The following is a 21,547-nucleotide window of genomic DNA, read 5'->3' on the forward strand; positions in this document are numbered from 1 at the left end:
CCATGCCAGCTGTATTCCTGGCTCTTGCTATCCTCCCTTCCTCCCACCCCTCTGCCGCTGCCGTTTTCCTTTTGCACTGGCTGTTTTTCTGTTGCTGTAGCTTAGCTACCTGTCAGGAATTTGTAGGGGAGGCTGAGCTGTTTGCCGTTTCTACCTGCCTGCCCAGGGACTGATACTGGGCAAATGTAGAGGCAGGTGACTCCCATGTGGGCCTGAGGGACTATCTGTTCAAGTGCTTGGATGTCAGATTTGCCACTGAACCAGTCAATCACTTAGTGTTAGACTTTGGTCAGCTGAAGAAAGGGGACCTTTCTTGCCTGCAGAAAGGGGACTGTGACATGTGAGTCACAGGGCCGTTGTCAGCAAATGCTTAAAGCAGGTTTGTTCTTCAGGTTTCATCGTGTGAGCCGCTTCTGTTTTGCTCATCAGCATTGTAGAAGCTAACGAGAGTCCCCTTTGAGTAAAGAAATAAACGAGCCGCAATTAGAGATGTGAAATCAAATATAAAATCCCATATGTCTTGGGGAAGGGTTTAGCCAGCACCACCCAGGAGAATTTTGTGAGGCGTGTGTAATTTTAACTCTGTAGACACACTGTAAGGTAATAAAATATTAATAAATTATTTATTCCGGTGTATTGGAAGAATTAACATTTTCATATATCAGTATAAAGAGTATAGATTACTTTTTATAGGAACCATTCAAATATGGTAGTTTATAAAACACCTCAATTTGAATACATAGTTTTAAGTATTTGGTCTGTACTTACCTTTCTTTAAATTTATAGTTGACAAAGTAAACTCAAAGATCCAAGTTGTTCTAAGCATATCTAAAGGTTTTCTAATAATTGAATCTAATAATTGAATATCTGTTTTAAAATTCATTGCAATTTGCCTGGTAATGGTACATTTAATCCAAGCATTTGGGAGGCAGAGACAGGCGGATCTTTGTGAGTTTGAGGCCAGCCTGGTCTACAGAGTGAGTTCCAGGACAGCCAAGACCATGAAGAGAAACTGTCTCGAAAAAAAAAAATTACATTGCAATTGATAAAAGCGAAATAAAATTAAAATACTTAAATTTTCAGTCAAGTCTTTTAAGTGCTTAGTAGCCACTGACGCTGGAAGCTGCTGCCATTCACCGCGTAAGCTTGTGTAAGTATAGAACACATTCCGGATGTGAGAGACCTTTAAGACATTAGGATTCAGGAAGGCTTCCTTGAAGAAGAACATTTAGTTGGACTGTGGGCAGTTAGAATTTGGATGCAAGGAGAGAGGTAGAGAGGGAAAAGAGTGAGAGAGACAGAGACATTCACCATGGGCACATTTAGGTCAAGGCTATCTGTCAGTCATTCATTCCTGTTCATAACCTTGGTTCCCATAGTCAGGAGCTTTTACTTTTTTTTGAGATTCTCGTATAGCCCAGGCTAGTCTCAAACTTGGTGTTGTAGTGGAGGATAGCTTTGATTGCTTGAGGCTGCTGCCTGCAGGGGTTACAGGGGCCACCACGTCTGGCTGTTAGCGCTCAGGAAGAATTTCGGGACAGGAAAGTAACACGACCAGAGGGGAGTTATTGAGTATGGGTTAGAGGAGGAAGACATGGGAAAGCCTTTGGTAGGCCCAGGTAGAATCCCAGAGTCCGGGTAGAGAGCACAGAGATTGGAAGGAGAAACAACAGGGCATGCTTTAAGGGTGAGCAGGAGGCGGGTGGCAGAGAGAATCTGCAGGTGTTGGGCTCCATGGGTGATGAAGATGGCGGCAGCAGAGCCAGGCTCTTCGCTTCAGTTCCTGCGAGAGGCTGTACACTTGGGGTCACGCCACTAAATGGGGCTCTGGGTCCTTGCCAGGACTTTGAGGACAGGGAGGGAGGACTGTGGCTTGTTCAGCGGCCTCCTCAGCAATAGAGCCTTTGTTCTCTGTGGCTCTTGATCCTGACTGTTTCACTTCAGGCTGACTCAAGGTTGATGGAATTCCTTCTAGGGTGGAGACGGGAGGGCCTTAGAACTCTGCAGGGCCATCTTGAATTCTGTCCTTTGTGTACTTCCCCTGTCAGATATGAAATAGATAACACCAGTGATTGTGCAAGGATTTGGCACTAAGGTGGTTGGCCTCTCTCTGTCCTCTGTCGACTTAGGGGTTCTCTGTAATCCTGGAACAAGGCCCAGGAGAACAGTGGTGATCTGGATGCTTTCATGCACTGTCTCAGGCAGACATTGGGATTCCGGGGCATCTCCTGCTTCAAGCCAGGACAGTCTCTGAATGGGGCCAGGGCTTTCTTTCAGAAATCCTAATTCCTCATCCTTTTCGTCTGAAAGGTCCTGAGTTCTGCTTTTTGGTGTGGCGTGGTCAGAAGGCCACGTTTTGTCAGGACGAATCTGCTAATGTGAGTGTTTGGCCGTGTGTGGTTCTCCTGGAAGACATGAATCAGATTTTCCTAAACTGTATTTTTTCCATCCCTCCTGAAATCAGCCTCCTGTTTTGTTCTGTTTCTTAAATTTAATCCTGGGACAGAGTAGTGATTTTCCCCACTAGTTTATTTGAGCCCATGCCTGTGGTGGTTAGTGCATCGTGTAGCTTCAGGGGCCTGGTGTGACTCCCTTCTGTAGTATAGAGTTCCTGGTTGATGAGGGACTTGACTGGGCTCCTTCTTCTGTGGTGCCCCCTTTCTAGCCAGCAGAGGGAGGAAGAGTGTGGAGAGAGCTCTTGACCCAGCTATCCCTTCCTGTCATGTGACAGTAGCAGGGGCACCTGGGAGATGAAGTTCTAGAACCCATCTACACTGCGGCTGGAGTGCTAGTCTCTGGGCAGCTCTACGTCTTCCTCACGTTCACTCTGTTCCATTTAGGAGAGAAGGCCAACGGCAGGGCATTGAATACTTCAGTGTTTGGGTGTAGGGAGCTTATGTCTCTGTGCTCAACAACGCGTGGTGTTTTCTGTGTATAGACAGCCAGACACTCAGTTTCACTTCTCTTGAGAATTTCATGTTGTCCGAGGCATGTTCCAGATATGATGCTTATAGGCCTGCAGGGTGGGCCTGGGGGAGATGCTTCAACGTGGGCTCCAGTAACTTTAATCTTGATGTCTTGGCATTCGGGCATTAGTTATCCTTGCCCTGGTCTATGCGACTGTGGCCATGTGACAGCTCTTCTTAAAATCAGCACTAGTTATGACCCTGTTCTCAGCCTTAGTGTTTCTTCAGAGCTTACAGGGTCGGGCCCGAGCCTTTCAGGGTGATGTCTTCAGACTGCTCCCAGAATTCTCTGCTGCCGCCTCTGTTGTCAGGCCTGTGGGTTGGTAGCCCCAGCCCTTCTTTCTCTAGTTTCCCCTTGGATTGCCCTCCCCCTCCTCTTCACCTGCCGGTGGTGGCTCAGGTTCATCTTTCTGGTGCGGCCTGATGGGGTTGAAGGCAGACCCAAGCAAACTGTGCCCTGCATATTTGGTGTGTCCTGTGTGTCTGTAGCTCATGTCTCCTGCGGCATCTGGAGGCCTGATGAAGTTCCCCGCGTCATTGGTGCTGATGCAGAGAAGCCAATGCCGCACCTTATTAGTGCTGAGCACCAGCTCATGCTTAGCCAACCCTGTAGTGTGGGCATCACGTTCTCCCCATTTCACAGGTGAGCAAGTGGAGCTCCAGGCTTACCCAGCTAGTAAACTGAGTTCCAGGCTTGGTCAAAGGCTTGAGTTGTCGATTGTGTTGTTATTGAAGGTGGAGGTCTCTGGGGCATATCTGTAGTCCTTGTTTCTTCTGAGTTTATAAACCATTTGTACTGTACATATTATACGTAGTTCAGAATTGGAGAGGGCTTTTGAGTCAGGCTGGAGTTCAAATCTTTCCTCCCCTGTTTGTAATGGCGATTCCTCGGGTGGAGGGGAGTAATTGGCTTCTGTGAGCTTCAGTTCGGTTTTTCCTTCTGTAGCCGGGGGAGGTGGTTCCTTCTGGACCTGCTGTGGTATTTGGAGGAAATTAATACTGTCATTGGCAACAAATAGAGATTGAGCCAAATCCTCAGCCAGTGTTCTCTGTCACCATCATTCAAGACCCACAGATGTGGGAGACCGCTGCAAGCTGGAGTCGGGAAGGAAGCACTGTGTCAGAGGCTTCTGGAGCTGGGTTTTGAGAGATGACTAAGGTTCTGTCTGTGGTTTGTAGGTGTGCTTTGTTTATGTTGTTGGCTAGGAATTGGGGGGTTCTCATGAACACTCACGGTTCTAGCTTTCCTGAATACTGAAGGCGGGCATCATGTGGCCCGCAGCCCAGCGTGGTGGCAACGTGAGTGAGCAGCTGCTCCGTGTAGAAGATACCCATCCTGCCTGCCTGCTGGCGGTGCTGTAAGCACGTGTGTTGGAAGCCTCAGCTGTGAGAAGTCCCTCCAACCCTCTTCCTGTTTCCTGCCCCTGCTAGGACACATCAAAAGCACAGATGCGTTCCCTCAGCACTCCGGAGGGCTCCAGGTCTCCAGTGAACTGCAGGGCTGTGTTACTTCTGGAGGCTTCAGGAGGACCCTCTTCCTTGGTTTTTAGCTCCTCTGGTGACCTTTGTTTCCTGGCTTACGGTCTCGTCCTCCTTTTTGTAGAGCTGGTTAAGGTTCCCCGGGCAGAGGGAGAAAGCTCCTCTGTTCATTGTGCACTGTTGGTTGGGGACCCACTGCATGGTACCTGTTCTGTGCACAGGGACAGCTGTGAGCACTCTGATCTTGAGGGACAGTCTAGGGGAGGCACAAAGGACCAGTGCAGCATAAGTCTAGAGTTTCCCTGAGAAGAAGCTGCTCTGTGCAGAGCGTTCAGAGTGACCATGTGGCTGTGTTGTTTGGTAGTTTGGGCAGTCTCGCTGTGGAGATGACATTCAGCCCAAATGCACTGATGAGAAGGCATTGGCTGGGTTGGTTAGGGAGCCCAGGGGACAGCAGGGCTTGGTCAGGTGGTAACTTGGGGACTGGACTAGGATTTGCATTTGATCCTAAACACGGCAGGCAGCCATTAGAGAATTTGAAGGAGAGTGGTAATAAGGTGTGTTAATATTAAAAATGTACATGTATTAGAAACACTCAGAGTGTTTGAAGTGTGGGTTTCGGGGCAGTGGTCAGGTGGACATGATGAGGCTTCGGCCTGAGTCCTGTTATGAGAAATGCAGAGCAGTGGGAAATTGCGGAGGAAAAGCCAGCTGCTGTGTCTGCTTCTGTGCATCTTTTCCTTAGCCTGTTCTGGGAAGAATGTGCCTGGGCTCTGCCAGCTTCATGACGGGGAAGAGCACACGCCAGGACTCTGCTCTCTGGCCTCCTAAGCCTTCATTGTGAGGTAATGCTGCTGCCAGCCCCGCTAGCCGTGTCCTCCTGGCTTGTTGACCACTTAGGTCATGTCTGGTTCTTGCCCCAGGCCTTGTCTGGGTCCCAGACGAGACATCTGCTGGAGAAATCTGCCCGCCACCTTTCTGGTGGGGACTGGAGGGGACCTGTGGTCTCCTGCGCACTCCCTCACCCCCAGGCTTGCCCACAGAGTTAATGGGGTCACATTGGATCCCTATGTCTCTGAGGGAGATCTAGAGTCAGCATTGTCAGGGCTGGAGGGCTCCATCCAGGGACCTGTGATGTCAGCGAAGAGCATCCTTGCTGAGAGGATGAGTTACTTGTCAGCATTGTTGCCTTGGTTCCTCAGATGCTTCCTAAGATGGGCTAGCAGTCTCTTCTGTGCACATGCGTGGGATCCAGGGGCTGCTGAGGCTAACCCGGTATTCTGTCCGTTCTTTCCAGTGGGCCTAGGAAAGACGTTGTTTTTGTCCTCTCCGGTGCCACTTTCTCCGTAACTTTTTTACAGGCTTTTTTAAAATTATTTTTTATTTTAAAATTAAGATGCCACTGCTATCCTTGGACTTGCTTGCTCTGTAGTCCAGGCAGGCCTTGAACATAAGATCTTCCTGCCTCGACTTCCTGAGCATCTGATGGAGGCCTGGGTCACTAGGCCTGGTGCTCCCATGCCTCTCTTCTAACAGCCTTTTACCCCGCAGTCCCTGGGTTAATTAATAAGGATTCTGCCATCCCTAAACCACTGGTGGCCATGTCTTCTGTCTCTGCAGGTCTAGTGATGGTCTTTATGCTTTGTCGGCTGTGTGTGCTCTTTTGAGTTTGATAGGGGATGACACACTTTAGAGATGAGGAGTTGGGTGAGACACAGAGCTCGGACTTGGCTGGGCCGGGTGTGGTCTGTGGCTCCTGCTTCCCATCTCACAGCAGGTCCCTTGAGCAGCTCCCTGAGTTCCAGATAATGGTGACAGCAGCTTTGGTGAGAGGGCAGACAGCAGGAGAGGAACAGGGTATTTTCTCTGAAGTTGTCCTGACTGTCCCCAAAGACTCTGGGCTCTGGCTAGAGGCCCCGTTCTCTACCCTAAGGTCCTTCCCTCCCTCTGGGGTCTGTCATTCCTGTAAGCCTGACTGTTTCTTGACTCATAATTCTCCTGTCTCAGCCTCTTCAGTGCTGACATTGCAAGCGTGTGCTAGCATGCTCAACATTGTTTACCATGCTAAGTCCTTCAGCATGGGAAAAATCAGCTGATGGTGGAAGGAGACTCAGTTCTGGACACAAGCGGAACTGACCTTGGGTCCTGGTCTACTCACTACCAGCTGGACAGAGGGCAAGCTTCTGACAGATTGTCTTTTTCAACCTTAGTATATTAGTTAGTTGTCTTGCTGCAAAAAATACCTGACAAAAGCTACTTACGGAAGGAAGGGCTTGATACACTCCTTCATGGCAGGAAAGGTGTGGCCATAGGGACACGGTTCATAGAGAGATACAGCTGCTTAAGGAAGGACTTGAGAATACACTCCTTCATGGCAGGAAAGGTATGGCCATTGGAGCATGAGGCAGCTGCTTACATTGCATCCGCAGCTGGAGGCAGAGAGAGATGAATGTGGATGTTGAGCACACTTGCCCCTTTCTATTCAGCCTGGGACTCCAGCCTATGGAATGGTGCTGCCCACAGTTAGGGTGGGTGGGTCAGTCTACCGTAATTAGCCTAATCTTAGTCCTCCCTCACACACAAGCCCAGGGTTTGTCCCCTAGGTAGTTCTAGAGCCTATCAGGTGACAGTATCAGCCATCACGCTCTGTTTTCTTGCTTGTCTTTGATCTGTTCCTAGAGAGTCCTGAGGATGAGAGATACTGTGTGGTAGAAGGTAGCCTAGCATAAGCTTCAAAGTTGAGGTTCTGGGGCTGACTGCCCAGGTTCAAATCCTGCCTCTGCTATTTACTTTCTGCCAGTTACATGAACACTGCTTCTCTGGCTGCCACATGGTGGTTTCTCACACCCCCGGTACCTTCCACCCCCTTTCCTCACAGAGGCAGGGGATTTTCAGCAGAGGGGCCTGGTTTTGCTGGAGCCCCTTGGATCAGAGGAAGTGCTTCCTCTGATTGCCTGACAGGAAGGGGTGGGCCTGTGTGGGAGACTGACACCACCGCGGAGGGACTTATTAAAACAGAAATACAGCTCCACTTTCCAGAAAAATAACAGATGTCCAAATGTCAGAGGCAAGGGAGGGAGAAAGCAATCAGCGTTTGTAAGATCTTATTGAGGGAAGCAGTTTTGAGCCAGTTCTCTGTACTTGCTTTGTTTCTCAAAGGGTGCTGTGCAGCCAAAGGCTACAGCTTTGTAGCCTTCAGTCCGTCTCTCACAGTGTGTACGTTAACTTTTGTTGTTTTGGTTTTTGAGACAGGAGTTTGCTGTGTAACCCAGGCTGGCATCAAACTTGAGATCCTTTTGCATCGGTGTTGGCATTACAAGTATTGTGCCACCATGCCTGGCTAGTTTTGAAAAGATGTTTGGTTTGGGTTTCTATGTGTGCCTTTGGCTCTATGAGTGGCAGTACCGAGAACCCTCCCACTTTGTGACACCCACAAGCTTTAGCACACGGCATGAACAGCCAAGGTTCAACTCTCACCTTTCTGTTTTCCAGAGTGAGTACATTGCGCCCTGTGACTGCCGGAGGGCTTTTGTCTCTGGATTTGATGGCTCTGCAGGTAAGTCCCTGAATTTTCTGTTTTTACTTTGTCTTTTTTTGCTTTTGTTCCCCTCCCAAAGTAACTGAATTGTGTTTCAGCCTATGCTGTAGAACCAAAATAAGATACAAATTGGACATTCCCCAGCCGAGCCTGTGCAGGATGGCGTAGGTCCCAAATTCCCTGGCTCGTCAGTGTCAGCTTTTAGTGACTGACTGTTCTTTTCTATGTCTTTGCTTTTTCAAACAAAGCAAAACAACCTTCTACTATAAGGAGTACTGCTTCTGACAATACACACAGAAAAGAGTATTAATAAAACTGAGCATGGCTGCCTAGGTAGTGCCCCAAACATGAACCGCGAGCTTCTAGCTTCTGGCCCTGTGAAGTTCTTTGAGTAAGTCCTCCACTGCTGAGTCTCCGTGTTCAGTGGCGTTAGATCACAGTGGATAATGTCGAGCTCCCTTGCTGTTAGGTCTTAACTTTCCCAAAGCTGTTTCACTCTTGACTTTTTGGGTGATTTCCCCTTTGGGCTTCTATCCCTTAAGCAAACTAGATGAGATGGGAGCCCCTCTCAACTTGTGGTTCACCTCTGCTTCCTTTGGCTTAAGTGCTTGTGTTGGTTGGCACATCTGGGTTGGTTTTGGCTATCACCTCTGCTGAAAGCTCCCAGGGCTGCCAGGTCTGTGGGAACTGAGGGTGAAGAGGTGGGAGGCATGGACTTTCTGCTGCTGCCTGCTGAGTCACCGTGGACATGTACGGTCTGGGTTGCTGCTTCTGGGGAAGTGCAGCAGCTCTCTGAGGGTTTCCATTGGAGCAGAACCTTTCCCACCCAGTCTTGTTGGTTATGAGATTGGCTGCATGGTCCTCTGTTCCAGCCTTGACTCAGGCCACACGTGTGCAGAGACCAGCATTCTGGTAGTCCCGGCCTCACGACTGCTCCCCACAGAGCCTGACCCGCATTTGCCATGGCATCATTATCTTGCCCGGATGTTGCCTTGGGGTCTAGGACCCCTCTGCCCCAGTGAGAGCAGGTGTTCTTCGCTTTCCTGGCTGCCTACCACCATGTTCTGTACAGATTCTCAGCGGTGGTCAGAGCTGGTCTTTTCTCGCTGCTTTCCTCTAGGCACAGCCATTATCACAGAAGAGCATGCGGCCATGTGGACCGATGGGCGCTACTTTCTCCAAGCGGCCAAGCAGATGGACAACAACTGGACTCTCATGAAGATGGGTGGGTAGAAGCCTAGACTGACTAACCTGCCTTTTGTGATTGGCTCGGTCTGGGCAGGGGTGGAGTGCTTCCGGCATCTAGGATCTTAATGTTTTTTTCTGACATTTCCCATCCTTTGAAAAGCCAAGAAAACCAAAAAGTGGTGTGCCTCTGTGTGAGTGTGCCTCTGTGCATGTGCCTCTTTGAGCGTGTGCCTCTGTGCGTGTGCCTCTGTGTGCGTGTGCCTCTGTGTGCACACTAGTGCATGCTCACTTTTGATGGACCCCAGGCTCATTTTGCTGACAGCAAACTGACGTTGGGTTCCCTGAGCTACGGCTGTAAGGTCTGGTAGCACTGAGGGGTCAGAGCAGCAGAAGAGCGAATTCTGTCTGCCTGTTAAAGTGGTACTATGTCCGCTGCATGGCACGGAGGGTTCCTTATCCTTCCTGGGCGCTCAAAAAACTGTATCCCAAAGATATAGTTTGATTGCAGAAACACTGGCTTATTGAAATAATTCTTTCTTTCTGGAATGGTTTAGTTCCTTATCACAGTGTGTAGAAGTGAGAGACTGTCCACTGTTGTGCTTGGGAGTTCCAGGGCTGCAGCGTGCTCCTGTGTGCCCATCCCTCTTGGGATCTTCCCTCAGAAAGATTTCTTTGTGGCCAAAACTTAGGCTCGGTCCTTTCATCAGAGGCTGGCTGTGGGCAGGGGCTTTGGTCTTGGGTCTTGGCCTTGTAGGTGAAGAGAGGCACTTAGCAGTTCTGTCCTCCTAGGTTTGAAGGACACACCAACGCAGGAGGACTGGCTGGTGAGTGTGCTTCCAGAAGGATCCAGGGTTGGTGTAGACCCGCTCATCATTCCCACAGGTGAGTGACCTGGTTCCTTCCAGCTTTCTAGACTTCCCTGTGTCCTCCTTTTTGCATTGGATCTGGGGCATTTGGGGCTGTATATGACTTGATGTTACAATCAAGACTCAGCTGGAAGATGTTTCTGGGACAGAGGCAGGGGAGACCGTGGTGGCAAAGTTCTTCATTTTGCGTGCCTGACACTCAGGAATGTCTTTCAGAAGGGCCTGGCCAAGGCCCTGCTGTTTGCCTTAGAAGAGACAGGTGCTTGTTTCATGGCTGGCTGTGTGTTTTTCTTCAGATTACTGGAAGAAGATGGCCAAGGTACTTCGAAGTGCTGGTCACCACCTCGTACCTGTGAAGGAGAACCTTGTGGACAAAATCTGGACAGATCGGCCAGAACGCCCTTGCAAGCCCCTGCTCACACTGGGCCTGGATTATACAGGTCAGAGCTATAACTGTGACCCTGAGATGCTGGCTTGCCAACCCATCTTGTCAAAGGTCATATTAAGACCCTGTCATCATGGAGTTGGTAGGCCACATGTATGTAGTCATGTCTCTCGCACAGGCCTTTAGCATGAGCACAGGATTGTGCCTCACCCGGTGGACAGGGCCATTGACCAGGCTGGGGCTTTGCTGCGTGCCGCATGCGCACCTGCTTGTCTGGTTAGCCTGTCTTTGCAGTGCTCCTCTGGGCGTCTTTGTAGGACCCGGGAGGTGACTGAAGCTTTTCCATGGCTGCCCACTGCCACTCTTCTGGGTCAGGTACCAGGAGCAGCATCTAGTGACGCCAGCTACTTTTCCTGCGTGCTGGCATTTGCAGGGTGGCCTTGTGGCCTCACTGTCTGTACCTATGCTGTGAAACTTAGATGTGCTTGTTTCCCCGCGGCAGTGGGGAGCCGTGTAGTCTGTGAACCTGTTTAGGAGAAGGGAGTGTGAATTGGTGGGGACATGAAGGACAGAGGGAGAAGGCTGGATGTGGGGCTGCAGGGGAGGGAGCCCTGCAGTAGAAACAGGGAGGTGGACGGGGGACATCTGGAATGTAGGCAGATTGCCAGAGGGGTCCTGGGAAGAAAGTATCACTGCTCAGATACCGGGCCAAGTTTTAAACAGCATTCCTGGGCTAATCTTCAAAGCAGCCGTTGGTTCTGGGCAGCCCCAGGCTTGCTTTCCTGCGGGACACCCTCATTGGGAGTGGTTTATCGGGGAGGGATGGGTACAGTGAGTGACCCACAGTCAGCTTAATATTTTCCATCAGCACAGTTAAAATTGTTTATTAACTGAAACAGAGCCTCTGACCTATTACCATAGGAGAAGAGATCTCAGATATGCTGCCAAAGTTTCTGTTTTGCAAACAATTGCATGCCTGCTATGGGCAGGACATTGCTAGGTACCATACAGGTGTGTCCATACTCTTCATGGGGAGCTAGTGAGGAGCCAAGTTACAGATGCTACCATGGTGAGCTGACTTCCTCTGGTGCCACATTGCATTCTGGGGGAAACAGGAAGGCCTTGGCTGTGCCTAACTGGGCCAGTATGATTTGGAAGTAATATCCACAGTGAGTTAGGTTGCAGGAGGCTCTTTGGTCATAGCACCAAATCTCAGGGCTGAAGAAATGTGAGTTTCACAGGCAAGATCTCTGTGCCGGAGAGATTTGTATTCCTATAACTCAGTAGACCAGCACTGAAATGGTTGAGCACTTAATTGTTGATCTGCCTGCATGCATCACCTTGTAGCTCCTAAGTCCAAAGCGAGTAAGGCCTGGGTCTTTTCAGAGCCATAACTGCATTGAGCAGCAGGACCCCCACCTTTGCTTGGCAAGTGTAGGTGCTTCACAGACGCCGTGGGACACACATTGTACCAGGGAGGTGGTCAGGGCTCACGATAGGCAAGGCGCTTTGCAGAGGCATTTATTTCTCTTCTGTGGATTCAGTCTCGGCTGCCTGCTGTGCAGGTCACATGCTCGCTGTAAGAAATGGTACTTGCCTAAGTGTCTGGCACAGGCCCTCTCTGCGGCCTCCGTCTTCAAGGGATCCCAGCTGGAGCCACAGCGTATTTGTCTCTTGCAGGCATCTCCTGGAAGGAGAAGGTTGCAGACCTTCGGTTGAAAATGGCCGAGAGGAACATCGTGTGGTTTGTGGTCACTGCCCTAGATGAGATTGCATGTGAGTTCTCTGGTTTCGGTGCTTGGGAGTTACCTGATCTCGTCCCTGGGCCTCTGGGAATCTGTGTGCTTTCTGAATGGTGAGGGAATTTGTAACAGACCGTGTCTCCAAACGAGAGAGCAGATGCCAGTTAGCCAGTGGAGAATGCATCACCGTGAGGTGGGCAGGGGATCACAGACGCCACAACCAGCAGTCCACAGCCAGGGGCTGTGGTGAATCCAGGTGTGTGTCTACCTCTGGCCCGTCTCTGAGGAAGAATTTCTTCTGAACGTTTCCTGTGTCGTTCTTTCTTTATGCTTAGGTAGTTTCCTAATGTATTCAGAGAAAGAAACTTCTAGTAAAGTTTTTACCTCAGAAACCTCAAGAACTGAAAATTCTTCTCAAGGCCCTTTCCCTTAATCTTCAGAGCTTCCCCCTCTCCTGTCCCGGTAATTGTTCAGAATCTGAAGGAAACTGACGGAAATGCTCCCTCCTGTCTCATTTTGACTGGATTTGATTCAGGGAAGCTCGGAAGAGGCCCCTGTGCTGTGTCTTCCCACTGGAGGAAGAAAGCCCACTCCATATGCCCTGCCTCTTCACTCTGTCAGACTTTGTTAGATGTCAGTGATTGCTGTCTCTAATTAATCCAGCACCAGAGGAAACACACACACACACACACACACACACACACACACACACACACACACACACGGTTTCTCCCCTTCAGTTTAAGAAAAACACTTCCCATTATGGAAACCTGCAAACTACAGAGGGTAGAAGAAAGCCAAAATCACTCGTGATCCTGTTACCAGTGACAACCATTGTTGATGTTTCTGTGTGTCTGTCATTCAGCCTGGTGTTCTAAATGTGTCAGTATGCTAGGAACAAATATAATCGTAATTTAAGCTTTAAAAATTCCATCAAATGGTTATACGACAGTCTGCCTAACAGTTTCCATATGGAGGGCCTTTGGGCTATTTCCAGTTTCTCTGTAATTTATTACGATCCTTCCATCACGATCGTGGCTCATACGTTACGTCTTAGTTTTTGATCATTTCGTTTTGTATTTCTGGTTACTTTTTAGGGGTAGTCTTGTGAGTTTAAGGGTGATGTGTGGGAGGACTTTCGACCCATCCACCCTGTCACAGCTCAGCAGCTCCAAGTACCTTCATTTAAAAAGGAGCTGGTAAGCCCAGTTTGGTGTTGCACTTGGGAGTAGAGGCAAGTGAACCTCTGTGAGATTGAGGCCAGCCTGGTCTACATAGCAAGTTCCACGTCAGCCAGGGCTGTACAGTGAGACCTTGTCTCCAAAAACGAAAAAAACAAAAAGGAGTCAGTATGAGAGATAAATAGGCTGCCTTTCTACTTTGCTTTGAGAAATGATTTTTTTATTTTTTATTTTTATTTATTTATTTATTTTTTTTGAGAAAGGGTTTCTCTGTAGCTTTGGAGCCTTTTCTGGAACTAGCTCTTGTAGATTAGACTGGCCTCGAACTCACAGAGATCCACCTGCCTCTGCCTCCCAAGTGCTGGGATTAAAGGCGTGCACCACCATCGCCTGGCTGAGAAATGATTATTTTAAAATGGAGGTAGCAACATTTTGTTCCCGAGAGCAAGCATTAGAGCTGGTAGCCAGGACCAGAGCTGTACTGTGTACTTGTCTATCAGGCTTCTCAAATGTGCTGTGACCTCATCAGACTCTGGCCCCTGGCTCAAGGCATGTCCTCCACCCAGCCTGGGAACGGCTCGCTGTAGCTAAGCTACAGGCTTGTGACTCACTCACTGCTTTTCCTCTGCCTCTAATGAGAAGCTCTACATCCCTCGGGTCCTCTGCTCAGTGGAGCCCCCCTTCCCTCCCATTTCAGTTTTCTGTTCTAGGTCATTTGTCTTGGAATAAAGAGAATGCTTGTATCCTGGTTTTATTTTGGGAGGGGGGAGTTGTCAGAGTTTGTATGCAGCAGAGCTGAGCTTGGCAGGTCCCAACAACTAGGTTAGCTATTTTGGTGCTTTGGGGGAACACTGCTCATGTTTTTTGATCCTACTTCCTCCTCTGTCTTGCAATGTAGCCAACTAGAGAACAGTTCTGGTGCCATCAGGTGGCAGACTCCAGCAGTTGCAGCCCAGTCTTGTTGAGAGATGTGGGATCCTTTGATAGTAGCCGAATTCTAAGCAGAAACTCTTCCCTTCCCCAAAAGCTACCTGCTAAGCTTGACCTGGGAGCCAGACAGCTGACCAAAACCATTCTTAAGAAAATGCTTTCCTTTTTAGGGCTGTTCAATCTCCGAGGGTCAGACGTGGAGCACAATCCTGTCTTTTTCTCCTATGCGATTGTAGGACTAGAGACCATCATGTAAGTGTCTGACTCCCACCTGACCTTTCTCCCCAGACTCCGCCTTCTGTTCGTCACCCCACTGTTATGGCAGTGCGATTCCTTTCTCTGGAGCTCCCCTTCGCCCTGGCCTGCCTTAAAGGTGTTTGTTTTTTATCCTGCCTTCCCTCTGAACCTCCAAATGTCTTGGAATCCACAAAGTATTTATAGTGAAGGAGACTGAGAAGTGAGTAGTGAGGCCGCAGAACAAAGGCGCATGAGGCTCTTTGAGAGGTTCCTGTTGCACAGTCTCCCCAGGCCATGTTTGATCTCAGGTTTTCTGGAAGGCAGTGCAGAGAGTGCTATGTAGACTCAGCTGTGCAGTTCTCTACCCCAGTTATTCTGAGGGTCAGCGAGGATACGGAAACCCTCGTGCTTCACTCTGTTGACTTGTCAGTCTGTCTCTTCAGAGCATTGCTTGTAGGCTTCCAGGCATTGCTTTTCTACTGTATGGGGTTCTAGTTCTTCTCTCTTGTGCTGAAGCACTGGCCCAAAGTTACTTATGGGAGGAAAGGACTTACTGCCTTCCACTTCCATGCCACAGCCCATCATTGAGGGGAGTCAGGGCAGGGACTCAGGAAGGAGCTTGAGGTAGACTCTTGCTTAGCTGACTTTCTTACACTGCCCAGGACCACTGCCCAGGGAGTGGTGCCTCCTGCAGAGGGCTGGGCCCTCTGTACCCTTTGAAAACCAAGACAGTCCCCCAGAGACTTCCCACCGTCAGTCCTTGTGTACAGTAGTCCCTCAGCTTAGATGCACGTCTTGGATGGTGGTAGGCTGTGTCAGGTGAGAGCTAAAACAGCTAGGGCAGGACCAGGCATGCTGGCCCACATCTTTAATTCCAGTTCTCGGGAGGCAGAGGCCCTGAGTTTGAGGTCATCATCGTCCACATATTCCCAGGACTGCCCAGGCTGCAAAGTGAGACCCTGTCTCAAGAAACCCACCCACCGACCAACTAACCAGCCAGCAACAATAGCAACCAACAACCACAAACCATGCTTACCTATTTTCTTTTTTACTTAATTGTTTAAAATAGTGGGCTTCATTAAAACATTCTTACACATGTATCATTGTACCTTGCTCAGATTTGGGCATCCCATTTATTGGATACAAACTGTGTTAGGGGCTGGTGTTAGGTGCTAGTATGAGTGGCAGGGTCCTGGGTTATAGTTGAGAAGTTGAGCTCTCCTTTTCTTGAAGGACTCAGGCGCATAAATGGGACTGGCCCTTTAGGAGCCGATAGAAATGCATATGAAGAACCCAGCTTAGACTTGTAATAGGGGATGGTTGGCAAAAATTATATTGAATCGAAAATGAAGGGTAGGTGAGCTGTCTTGGTGAATGTTGGGGTGAGGAGGATTGGACAATAAGAGGGACACACAGAGGAAGTGGTATTGAGAGGCTGTGGCAAGGAGCAGTGTGTGAGGTCATGGAGTCGTTCAGCTGGTCCCTGTGTAAAGTAAGGCCAGAAGATGAGCAGGAAGCACAGGAAAGGAAGTTACTCAGTGACCTGATGAGAAGGGACCGCACAGTCATGAAGCTAAATCGGAAAATGGGATAGCTGTACAATAGGATGGAATTTGGAGGCTGAGAGGTGGTGGTGGCCCATTTCTGGGTGGTGATGGGCAAGGCTGCAGACAGCTGTACAGATGTGATGCGGATGTGGCTGGAGGTCTCAGGATGTTAATGCAGGTGGAGAGTGCAGAGAAGGGACATCGAAGCCATGGACCAGTTGCTGGCCTAGAGAGTTGGGTGGATAATGACAGCATTTACAGGGACAGGAAGGCAGATGGGACAGCAGGGTTTGGGGAGGCAGCGGAGAAAGAGGAGAAGCTGTTTGGTGTTGAGTACAGAGATGAGAGCCTAGTGTCTGTTCACCTTCTCATGTGTGGCCCTTGTCTGTGGTCCGCCCCGGCCCCGGCAGGCTCTTCATTGATGGGGACCGCATCGATGCGCCTGCTGTGAAGCATCACCTGCTCCTTGACGTGGGCCTGGAGGCTGAATATAAAATCCAGGTGCTTCCTTACAAGTCCATCCTGAGTGAGCTCAGGACCCTGTGTTCTGATCTCTCCCCACGGGAGAAAGTGTGGCTCAGTGACAAAGCCAGCTATGCTGTCAGCGACGCCATCCCCAAGGTAAGTGGCCTTGCTCAGGCCCATCTCGACATGGTGGCCCTTTTGTGGTTCTGATGTCATACACAGCTGAAGCCCAGAGCTGGCGCCTAGAGTGGAGTGTGTGAGGCCCTTTAAACTCGTCCAGGGTGTGGCATGAAAGGTGATCTTAGGTACTTAGGCACACATTGGTACTTAGGCTTACTTAAATATAGCTGTGTTCTCAGCAGTTACTGTAACTGGGGAAAAGCTCTAGGTAGTGCAGACGATGCTATCGTGAAAATTCTTTCACATAAAGTACTGAGTGAGGTGTGCAGGTGGTAAGTGGCCAGGTTGAAGGCAGCATAGGAACCTAAATTTTGGGGTACACTTCCCAGCACACACCTCTTTCCCCATGTTTTAGATACAGATTCAAGGCCCAGAGAGGCTGGGGAGTGGAGGATGTGTTGTAAGAACAACACATGGTGGTGGCAGCCCTGCCCTTCACTGAGCCCCTGCTGGGGCCCCATCAGGACCTGTTGTTTCACTTTGTTTAGAATCTGGAGCAGGAATGGAACCCACACCCCTTCAGCTGCTCGTTCTCCTGTTAGGCCCTGGACCCTTGATAGATAAGAGGGCTTGGGCAAGCTCAGCCATGGGCTCTCTTGGCAGATCTGTCATCAGCAGGGAGGCCTGCTACTGTGCCCGTTGTCTCTGTCCTGCCACTCACCTCCTCAGAGCTGAACGTCCGTTTCCTGAGGTGTGCATGAGGATGGTGGTGTGGGCACAGTGTGCAAGCTGAGAGTAAGCACAGTGATGAGCGGGAGAGCAGGAGTCCTTTTGCAGATACCCCTCCACCCCCAAAACAACATGGTTCCTTTCCCCAGCTCTGAGAGGACGGTGAGCTCCAGCCACAGCTACGAGGCTTAGACAGCAATCCTCTGCTGTGACAGGCCGGCAGCCACAAAGAGCGAGGAGTGGAGGAAGATGCCCCATTTGATGTATTTAACTTATTTTGGGTGAGCTCAAGCTGTGTTGAGCATGCTCAGGCCATCAACCAAAGTGGCAGGCCTCCAGGATCCAGAGGACAGCTGCCGGGTCCCGAGTGAGCTCTTCAGATGATTTGCCTCCAAGTGTGTGCTGTTCTGGCTGTTGAGCAGACTGTTTCTCATCTTCCGGTGCCCTAGGATCATCGCTGCTGTATGCCTTATACACCCATTTGCATTGCCAAAGCTGTGAAGAACTCCACTGAGTCGGAAGGCATGAGGCGGGCTCATGTGAGTAGAGCAACTGGTCCAGGAAATAGGATGGGGGTGGTCAGAAGGGTCCTGCTCCCTCCTCATCTGTGAGGCCCCGGGCCTGGCACAGGTTCAGAATCTCTCTGGACCTCTGTCCTTCTGGTCTTCCAGAGTCAGTGGGAGAATGAAATAAACTATTATGTTGGCCATGCAGGCCTGTAATCCTAGCTACTTGTGAGGAGGATTATGAATTTGACACCAATATCAGGTGTACGGTGGACTCTGTCTCAAAAGACAAAAACAATAAAATTGGATGTGTTAACTTTTTAGGAAGTATAATACAAAATGCAAAGGAAGGAGGATGAACAGATGGTTCAGTGGCTAAGAGCACTGACTGCTCTTTTGGAGGGCCTAGGATTGATTCCTACATGCCATCTCCATAACTGTCAGTAATTGCATTTCCAGGGGTTCCGACACTCTCTTTTTGACTCTGGGCACTAGGCACACATGGTGCATAGCCATACATGAGGCAAAAAAACTATAAATGTTAAACACACAATGCATACATGTGCGTGCACATGCATACACACACACACACTGTGAGGGGGCCTTGATGATAGTGTGGGTAGTGAGGCTGTGGTGTATTGAGAAAGGAACAGATTATGTGAAGCCAGGTCAGGGAAGCAAGATCTGAGGTTGGTGGAGGCTGGCCACAGCTCATCGCTCCTGGCCCATGCAGGGTGGAATTCACTGGTTAGAGGAGCTGCCCGTGTGCTCAGGCAGGGCCACACCTGACTGTGCCTCAGTTTTTCTCTCCCAGTAGTGGGAAAGGCTTCCTGCAGAGGGCTTCTGGGAACCTGAGTGCCCCTGGATTGTTTGGCTCTGGGACGCAGTCCTGGGAGGGTGGCCACAGGCCTGGGCTCTGGGTCTGATCACTGACTCTATTATTCACGCAGATTAAGGATGCCGTTGCCCTCTGTGAACTCTTCAACTGGCTGGAGAAAGAGGTTGGTTTTTGTACTTGTTGAGCATGTGGTTCTAGAATACTCCTAGATATCAATACTCCTTGATAACAACCGTTACCTCCCTTGGGCTCTTGTGGCTGAAGGCTTTAGTTGGCTTTAGTGTTCTCCTTGGCACTGTGTTCTGAAACTTTGTACATACACATGTTGATAAATTCTGTGAAAAAGAAAGAATTCCACCACTGTGGTGTTGTAGAGAGGAGCTCCTTTGTGTAGAGAGTGATAATTAAGTGGAATTTCACTGGGAGGAAAAGTGGCCTTTCCTGAATTACAGGCCACCTACTTATACTGGGCGTAAGCTGTCTTAGTGTGTACATTTTGAACTTTAAGCCATGAAACCTTTTATATTAAATTGACTCCTGCCATTAATTTCTTGCCCAACCATGCATGGAGCTGAGAAAAGGTTGGTTTCTTTGCGCTGTTGCTAAACAGCACCATGCTCCAGTGAATGACAGGAGCCAGTAGACCTGCAACAAGGACTCTACTGAGTTCTAGTGTGACCGTTTTCCTCCGTACGGCCAGCTCGTCATCAACAGGGACTCTACTGAGATCTAGTGTGACCGTTTTCCTCCGTATGGCCAGCTCGTCATCAACAGGGACTCTACTGAGATCTAGTGTGACCGTTTTCCTCCATATGGCCAGCTCGTCATCAACAGGGACTCTACTGAGTTCTTCCATGCTGCCAGCTAGTCTTCTTTGGAAATCATTTTTTGTTTTTCTTGTAGTATACAGATAGATTTTTGTGTTTTGTTTATTTTCCTCTTAGAACCATGTAGTGTGAGCATCGTCTGTGTACTTTGCTGTCTTAAAAACTCCACGTGGTGCCTGCATTGCATCTAGTGCCAGATTGTTTTACTTACATATTCTTCTTGGTTTTGATTGTTATAACCTATAGTATCTTTGCACTTATCCCTTTTCTTCCTCCAGGATAACTGGCTTTAGGATAGTTGCTTAGTAGGGGATGCTTTTGAGATTTTAAATTTAGATGTATAGCATTTTGGGAGATTTGGGGATATAATGCTGTGATAAAATAGTTCAGGGGGAAGTTAGCTAGGAACTCTTCTTTAGATAGCTTTCTCAAGAGCCTGCAAAATTTCCCTCCTTATTAGAGAGGAGACACAGTATATTCTGAAGCGTGGGCCTTTGGGGTGTGGGAATTGAGGAAAAGCCAAACATCGAATGTACGCTCTTCCCATGACTGAAGCACGGGGCTCCCTCAGTGATGAGTCATAAGCACGCTTTCTTGTAGGTTCCCAAAGGTGGTGTAACTGAGATCTCAGCTGCTGACAAAGCCGAGGAATTTCGAAGGTGAGTATATGTGGAGAAGACCCGTGGACTGTGTGCTGGATGAGAACAGTGAAAGCCTTGAGTGACCCTGCTCTGTGTCTGCTCCAGGCAACAGGCTGACTTTGTGGACCTGAGCTTCCCAACGATCTCCAGTACGGGACCCAACGGCGCCATCATTCACTATGCGTAAGGCATGCAGACGGGCAGGCGCACAGGCCTGGCTTTGTACAACAGCCTGAGCAGGGGAAGTTTGTGCCCACCGCTGTGTCTGGAGGCTGAAGGAGGGGAGATAAGATCCCAGAGGCCGTGTTTCTTGAGTCCTCAAGCCTCTGCCTTTTCGGGTTTCCTCTTATTTGTTTGCTGCTATTGTTAACAGTTTCTGAGATAGGTTCTCACCCTATAGCTCAGGCTGGTCTGGAACTTTTACATAGTCTAGGCTGCCTCCACCTCATGGTGATCCTCCTGCATCAGCTTGAGATGACAGGGATGAGCTACCACACCTAACCAGATTTCCATTCTGAGGCTCAGAAATCGTCTCTATAACCCTTGTATTTTGACTGAATTTTTGAGCTTCTTTTCTGGTAACAGCAGGCTTCTTGATGTTCTTGTCTATCCTGTGTGAGCACCACAGCCAACGTCCAAAGTGCACTGCTAACTGTGGGGCCAGCCTGTTGTGGGTCGTGAGATGCTGGGGAGCAGAGCCGTCTTTCCCTGAGTCTGGTCTTGAAGTCAACATCCCAGGCTCGTTTTCTTTTTCTTTTTCTTTTTTTGCCTTTCCTCTCTAGCATATGCTCTGTGAGAATCCATGGACCTATAGAGCTGAGCCTCCCTGAACTCTTGAGACAGGGGCATTGCTGTATTCTGGATCTGGGCCCTGCTGGTGATGTAGGAAATGTAGTTAGGTGTGGACATCAGCTTACCCAGCTCAGTGCTTTTGCTCTGTGTAGGGCATTTGGCACCTGTTCTCCTCTGTCTTCATGTGCAGTAAAGGAAGGGCTCTCAGTCTGGCTCTGGGCTCTAGCTGGGTTAGACTCATCTCCCTTTTAAATGATTGCTTTTAGAGTTGTTAGTCTTGGGATAGAGTTGAAAGCTATGTGTGGGAGATCCTCACAGATGTGACGACCACTCTCTCACCAAGTGCGCCAGCTCCAAAGGGATTTCACTTTGACTGAAAATGATGAATTTCCTGGTGGATTTTTCCCCCATATGATTAGAGCAATAAAAATTTCAAAACCCTTTGCTCCTCTTTCAGTGTTTCTTCATTGCAGGCTGTTAGATGTCTGCCTAGAGACTGGGCTGGTATCTGCTTATCTTGTTATTGCTGGAGAGGGATTGGTGCTGCCTGCAGAGTGGGAGCCCAGAATG

At 49.4% G+C, this 21,547-nt stretch overlaps 1 protein-coding gene across 5 annotated transcripts in view; it reads left to right on the top strand.

Moving 5' to 3' along the window:
• Xpnpep1 (X-prolyl aminopeptidase 1) overlaps positions 1-21,547 on the top strand; it is a 55,963-nt gene that overhangs the window by 24,711 nt on the left and 9,705 nt on the right. For 4 of the 5 annotated variants that reach the window (XM_057778900.1, XM_057778902.1, XM_057778903.1 and 1 more), the window contains 11 exons: positions 7,938-8,001; positions 9,104-9,208; positions 9,961-10,053; positions 10,334-10,477; positions 12,103-12,198; positions 14,446-14,527; positions 16,470-16,680; positions 17,823-17,912; positions 18,830-18,880; positions 20,145-20,203; positions 20,291-20,368. In XM_057778900.1, the coding sequence (XP_057634883.1) occupies positions 7,938-8,001; positions 9,104-9,208; positions 9,961-10,053; positions 10,334-10,477; positions 12,103-12,198; positions 14,446-14,527; positions 16,470-16,680; positions 17,823-17,912; positions 18,830-18,880; positions 20,145-20,203; positions 20,291-20,368 (1,073 nt within the window). Of the gene's footprint in view, positions 1-7,613; positions 7,662-7,937; positions 8,002-9,103; positions 9,209-9,960; positions 10,054-10,333; positions 10,478-12,102; positions 12,199-14,445; positions 14,528-16,469; positions 16,681-17,822; positions 17,913-18,829; positions 18,881-20,144; positions 20,204-20,290; positions 20,369-21,547 lie in introns of those variants that run through there. The other variant, XM_057778904.1, reaches the window with a different exon arrangement.

Source organism: Chionomys nivalis, chromosome 8, assembly GCF_950005125.1.
Source record: "Chionomys nivalis chromosome 8, mChiNiv1.1, whole genome shotgun sequence".
NCBI classification, from domain to species: Eukaryota; Metazoa; Chordata; class Mammalia; order Rodentia; family Cricetidae; genus Chionomys; species Chionomys nivalis.